General features: G+C 43.1%; 1 protein-coding gene across 8 annotated transcripts in view; it reads right to left on the bottom strand.

Moving 5' to 3' along the window:
* Positions 1-6,953, bottom strand: part of setd5 (SET domain containing 5) — a 32,968-nt gene continuing 26,015 nt past the window's right edge. For all 8 annotated transcript variants that reach the window (XM_038696218.1, XM_038696219.1, XM_038696221.1 and 5 more), the window contains 4 exons: positions 4,590-4,879; positions 4,362-4,483; positions 4,158-4,246; positions 1-2,605 (listed from right to left, as the gene is read on the bottom strand). In XM_038696218.1, the coding sequence (XP_038552146.1) occupies positions 2,048-2,605; positions 4,158-4,246; positions 4,362-4,483; positions 4,590-4,879 (1,059 nt within the window). In that variant the 3' untranslated portion in view covers positions 1-2,047. The remainder of the gene's footprint in view (positions 2,606-4,157; positions 4,247-4,361; positions 4,484-4,589; positions 4,880-6,953) is intronic.

Genomic DNA, 6,953 nt, shown 5'->3' with positions numbered 1-6,953 from the left:
TTCCTCAAATGACACATCACAATGGTAGTTTCCAAAATACATTACCATCATGATTATTTTATTATCAAAATGCATTACATCTTTTGCTTCTTAAACCTTTTGGAGAGGAACAATAAAATAGCTACTACTATGATCTGTGTAAAAATAAAACCAAACTAACAGAATGACCTTTACAAAACAAAACAAAAAAGAATGCAGCGTCTGGTTTTTGGAGGAACCCAGGAACACACCCGATGATTAGCTTCCAACGATCTGAACAAGTTGGTCACTCAGACCCTAAAAACAAACATCATGCGATTAACTCAGTGCACTGTATTTTGTCCATATAGGTCTGCATCACATTTCTTTCTATACAGGTACACATCACAATACATATTGTCCTATTGTGTTTTTAGGTTGTATTTCTTTCATTTTAAGGTGCTGGTTAATTTTGGGTCACAACTTTATTTTTTCAATCTGTCAAACATTCACTAAGTACCCTTCTGTGTGTTGGTGGACTGGGGGGGGGGGGGGGGGGGGGGGGTCCAGTCTCATGACTGTTCTCGGTCCTTGAAGTCTTCCACACAAACAAGGCTGTTTTCCACATCTGGTCCAAAATAAAAGTCTCAGGGAGGAGAGGGTGACTCCTGCTGCCAGCTGCCAGCTTAATGTCGGTTTGAGGTCCCACTGAAGCGGACAGGAGAACCGCCTCTTTCTTTACAAGTCAGTTTGTGAGGATCAGAGTTAAAAGGAAAAATAAAAATACAGCATTCTGTGGAAAAGGAAGCAGCTCTCACAGGAGAAAAATAGCAGCTTTTTTTACCTAGTTTTTATAAACAATCCATACACTCATTCAGAGTGTCCCCTTCCCGGTTTTCCTTGGTGTCGCACGGAATGCAAGGATTGGTCAGAAGAAATACATATACATATCTATATTTAAAGAAACCGGCTGAATAAAAACAGTCAAATCCAACATTAAAATAAAGTTGGATTATCTGCCTCTTATTTTGTTCCTGCATTTCATCTCTACAATATATGATTAGCATGAATTTGGAGAAAAATAAAACTGATTTCAACTGATTCAATGACAAGATGAATGCAGCAGTAGGTGGGGAACATAACTGGATTTCAAATTTATTGGAAAAAACAAGAATGCAGCACCATGAATCATAAGACCTGTACGTCTCAAGTACAATATCAGAAGTCTACAGTGAAGTAGTCCTAATGTGAAATCAAACAGTCCAGTGGGGATGAGAGAACAGAAGAGAACCCAAAACAACAGAATATCGGAACAGACGGAAAACCTAGAGAAAAAAGGGTGTCTGTTTTCATGTTTAGTGAGAGAACGTGGAAGCTGGTAATCATGTGGAATGATCGTATCCAAGGAGAAACCCTTCCCCCTGCCTCTCTAATGCATCTTTAGAACGGATGATTAACATGTTGCCTTTGCTTGTATTATTTCCCCCTTTTCAAATCAAACACTTGTTTACTGCAGCACAGACTCGGCCACCCGCCAAATCAAAAAGAGTAACATTGACATTGAAAATGTTTTTTAAAATAAAACAACTCTTGCTTTCAGTTACATATGCATCTCAACATTTATCCAACCTGGGTACCATGACGACAGGTACGGCATTTTAGAACATTTTACAGACATTTTTTTTGTGGAAGTTTTTACTCTCCGACAATATAGAGCCTGTTTGCACAGTCCGGCACGTGAGGAAACACTGGGGAAAATTTCAAGTTACATTTGATTTCTTGTTTTTCTGCAGAACGCATCATCCAAATCGCTTTTTCCACTGATTCTGTGATGATGTCCAAAGTCAATGATTAGCTCTGTGCAGAATGTGGTAATTTGTTTTTTTCTGAAAACAAAGAAAGAAAAGACAGAAAATAAGAAAAGGAGAAATCCGTAAAGAAGTCCTTGCTCCTCTTAAGGTCTGTACATTTCCCCTCCCCAAACTCCCTGAGCCCCATTTCACCACAGCTTTAGGGGTTGAGGAGGTATGAACCTTCATACACACTCACGCGCACACACTCACACTTACAAACACACTTGAACAAGGTCCTAAAAGCTTCCTGACTGTGTCCTTACTCCGGGTCCCTGGAGGGGGGAGTGCTGGAACTGACTGAGGCTTGTCCCTCGCTGTGGGTAGTGTGTCGGTCCAGAGGCCGACAGCAGCCTGGAGCCGGCCTGCAGCGCCGTCTGGCCAGGGCTGCCTGACTTCAGGCTGCGAGAGGCCTGCTGCTGACTCCCTCTGGAGGCCTGAGCGCCCAAGTCTATTTTAGTCTGCCCGTGGGCCCTGGGTCCCGGGTTGGGGCTCCCCACCATGCCACTGCTGTTCATGAGGCTCGCTTTTAAGTGGCTACTGCCATAGCCGTGACCTCCGTCCACGTTACTACCGCCACTCTGCTGGTGCACAGAGCCTGCTGGCGGCCTCGAGTCTGAGGAAGAGGTGGGAGTCTGACTGGGATAGGAGGAGGGAGGGTGGTCCTGGGACAGAGAGGAGGAGGGGCGAGGGTAGAAGCTCTGGCCTGATGAGGGACTGTAAGAACCCCGGAATGGAGAATTGGAGGTCTGCTGGAGAAACGACGGACTGTCGGTCTGCTGGTGGCTTTCTGATGACTGAACACACACAAACACACTCTTTTGTGACAACGACAAATTTCCAAGGCTGCATTCATGTCATGTGGAAAACAACGCAGAGAAGTCTCCCATGCTTACTAAATGCAAATATTCATGCCACTGGACAAAGGAAGATGGCGTCTGCTGGTACTAACAATGAATTAAAAAAGAAAAAGAATGTTTGGGCTGTGGGGCTAAAAACAATATGCGTATTCAAAAATAGTTTAATTTAAAGTTTCTGAATCAGCCAGCAAGATGGATATATAAGACTAGGCCTGAATGATTTTGGGGGGGAAAAAAATCAAATTAAGATTAAGATTTGATTTGCGATTTTTTTTAAAGTTCAATATTCACTGCCAGTCTATTTCTGACTGAAGCCGCATTAAGCAGCACAGAGCAGATGAACCGGCCAGGGAGTCAGACACAGAAAGGCATAGAGAACCCGGTCAAACACCCTGTGCAGACTCCTGATCGTTTATCAACAATAAACACACTTAAAAAATAGGACAAATAAATAAACAATTTAACTACAAAGCCAGCTTAACCATGGTAGAATGTAAACGCCCTGGGTCCACTCTGATTGGTGAGTAGGACCGTAACAGAAGGTGCATGGCGCTTGTGTTTGGCAACGGAACGAATTTGTAACTTCATGACCGTTTAAAACAGGTGCGCTGTGTAATTAACCTTAATCGCCGTCTTTGCGATTAGCTAATCACGTTCTCTTTCTCAATTTGCAATTTCTATTTGAAAACAATTAATCGTTCAGCCCTATTAAGACTTTTAAACTTTTTAAAAATGCAGGATTCCAATTCATAATTGGCAAATGCTAATTACTTCAATATGATCAGGTCTCATTAACAACATTAAATAATTAATTAATTAATTAAATAATTAATCAATCAAGGTGTGTGTGTGTGTGGGGGGGGGGGTGTGAATAGAAATAGCAACACAGAAATGGACACTAACAGCGTTTTTATCATTGCTGGTACCAGCTTCACTTGACGAGACTCACTTTTGGCCCTCCGTCATCCATGTTCCATTGCAGATAGTACCCTCTCAATGTAGCTGGTCATCATAGCAACGGCGCACGAAACTGCAGCGTCGTCAACACAACACACGCCCGTGACCCACACACACCAGATGTCCCTTGATTTAAGCTGGCTGGCTTGCTAGCTACCCCGCTCGCACTTGTGGAGCTTCTTAACTCCGAAAAGGTTTAAAACACATTTTCTATCCGCCATCAATTTTTGTTAAAGTGCCAATATTCACCTTCTGGTGACGCCTCAACTCGACTGGAACCTCAACGGAGGTGATACCAAAAAAAAAGATAAAAAAAGTACCAGGTAAAACAGTACCAGGTACAACTTCTCCCCATTGGTAAAACCAACAAAGGCGAGTAGAGTCTAGGCGAGTGGAGCTGTTACCATGCGGAGGAAAAGGGCCATAAACAAGGCAACAGTCATCAGGCAGCTTGTATGCCAGTGTCACAAACAAACTGTCCAGATACTAGTGTTTTGGGAAAGAAGTGATATAAATGGTTTGTATAGGTTACCTGGTGAGAGTACACAGAGGGACTGTATCTGTGTGGACTCTTCATGGGAGAAGCCATGGATGCTGCCTGCACCTCATATCGATCTGCATCTGAAAACACAGAGAGGAGGATCAACCCCAGCACTGAAATAAACACGTTATCAAAGCACAAGATATACTGATGTATGTTTTTGGTACATCTTAGTAGTTTCTAATGTCTTCATACCAGATTCCTTCTCTGTAGAACCATCACTTCTCTTCTGAATCCGCTCCATCTTGATGCTTCTTAGCACTCGCTCCAGACCCCCCTGACCTTCCCTTAGACGTTCAACAGTAGTGGGGACCATCCTGGAAAAATACAAATCCAAAAGGTTATCTGCCAGTCGACTCTCATCAGGGACAAACCCGGAACCCTTCCAGGTAATGTGACATGTACTGAAAGGTGTCCTCTCACCATTGGTTGTTGCTGTCCTGGCGTCTGGACGAGCCCTGGTGGTCTGGAGGACTGACCTCCTCTATCTGTGGGATGGAGGAGGAGTGTGCTGAGGAAGAGAACGAGCTGTGCGGGGAGGCCAGGGACTGCATCTGCTGATGGGAATGGGAATGGGTATGGGAATGATGGGATTCCTGGCTGTAGTGGGAGCCAGGCCTGGTGGGGGTGCTACCCAGAGATGAGCTACTGCCGACTGGCTCCGAGTCGCGACCACTGCTCTGCTTCCTCTTACGGTACTCCAGCAAAGACACCTGAGGCAGCAGAGAGAGGGAAAGTGCTATTTAATAACTGTTGTTGAAGGAGTGACACACAGTGTGATCCCCAGGTTTAACATCCAACTTCATGTCATTCACACTGATGCTGGGCCGCTGACTGAATCACATCATTCACCAAAACTGCACTGAGTGATGGGCAGACCGCATGCACCACACCAGAGAGGACTCACCTGGGAACAGTATTCAACACGACAGAAAGACAAACACACCTTAATCACCATGGAAATTCTTTTGTTCCATTCCATAAACATTCTTCTAGTCATGAGAGAGACTCAAATACAACACACTGAAGATCACTGTGTGTTCTGAATGCACCAATGTTAGTAACATACAGCATCTGAAGCTTAGACGAAGGAGCAGGCAACTTTAAATGCACCACGCCATGATGCAACCACACTGAAACAACCACTACACAAACACCCATATCAATGTCCACAGAGAGTTGCACGCGCGCACACACACACACACACACACGCACACACACACACACATATACACGACTCCACTTTTAACAATGAGAATGAGAGCACTCATCCCAGCTTAATGTCGTCATGACACAAAAAACACTTGCGGGGATGGAAGGGTATAAGAAAGAGGCAGGCGAGTGGGGTGATGACCACACAGTCAAATACTGACATGGATGGCTCTTTGCATAATATTACAAATAGGGGACACTGCAGAAGGCAGCTGTGTTGTCAGGAGAGCTGGCAGTCAGGGTCTGAAATTATATTATAAATACACACAGTACCTGTCTGTTGTTAAACCTTTATAGAGCTGCCCAGCATACACTTTTTTCAGGTCAAACCAAGGTCTCTGATTGGTTTACTGTTCAGCACCATGAAAACTGTTTACAGATAAACAATGGTTAATTACAACATGAGTTTTAATTTTGGAACCATCAGTTCTATTGGTTTTACACTGTACTTTGAATAATTGCTGAGATCTGAAACACCCAGGTAAGTCAAACTTAAACAAAAAGGCAAGTGGGAAAATTGGGTATTCAAACTGCCCGTCGTAAACATCCATCACAGGCTACAGGCTGACTTTCTGTTTCAACTTCGACCTACTGTAATTGCCACAACTGTTTACACTCATTTTCCTGTGCAATAAGGGGCTATTTTTTCAGGTGTGCTCAGGTTCCGTTTTACCACCAAATAAATAATCTACTGGCTAGTTTACAACATGTCTGATCATCTGACTGCTTCTGTGTCCAGTAATGTTGGACCTATTTTTTCAGCGATGTCGCCACATCCAAAGATCTCAACAAACACTATGATTATTACAATGTTGTTATAACTGATAGAATCAATAGCTGGAGCTACGGAAATAACAGTTTTCCTTTAGTGCACTAAACTTTTGTTTATCTGTTGTCTAGATGGGTCAACTGACCCATTTCTGACCGAACTCCAGTCGTGAGTGAGCAAATTCTCAATAATACCTCATATGACTAAAATCTGAATTTCACAGCCTGGGATTCTTTACACAAAGTAACAGGACAGGTGATATTTCTTGAAAAAATGTATATCTGTTTTGTTTTGGCTGGTGAACATGAATATGGATAACCAATTCATTTACACCTACTTGGCAAGTTGATCTTAATACTTGACTCTTTGTAACAAGGACTGATCTTGGTACTTTAGAAATATATAGTGGCCATCTATAGAAGAGCAGAATGTGAGGTATTTTATGTTCACATATTTCCATAGGTTCATGTTTTAGATATCTTCTCAGTGAACGTCTAGCCTGGCTTGTCCTCCAGGTTCTGGGCCAACGCTGCTAGTGGCCACTGATTTTTCAAGTGCAATCCATTACATTTACCCTTATATTTACAGGAGTATGTGATGTGACCAGCTGTATAAACATGTTAGCTAAGTTTAACATTGCATTTGCTGCTTCTAAGAGGCATCTATTTGTCACGTCCTTAAATTTACCCTGAACCCCAGAACTTCCCACGGTGCCTTGTGATATTGCTTTAAACCAGACTGGCAAATTTAGCCTTGCTAGCGGTGGATGGATCATTGATCACAGTTTGGAAAGAGCCATGGATGAC

The sequence above is a fragment of the Micropterus salmoides genome, unplaced genomic scaffold (genome assembly GCF_014851395.1).
Source record: "Micropterus salmoides isolate LMB-PRFRI ecotype aquatic unplaced genomic scaffold, ASM1485139v1 Ms_hic_scaffold_4, whole genome shotgun sequence".
Lineage (NCBI taxonomy): Eukaryota > Metazoa > Chordata > Actinopteri > Centrarchiformes > Centrarchidae > Micropterus > Micropterus salmoides.
This window is presented reverse-complemented; position numbering and strand designations above follow the sequence as displayed.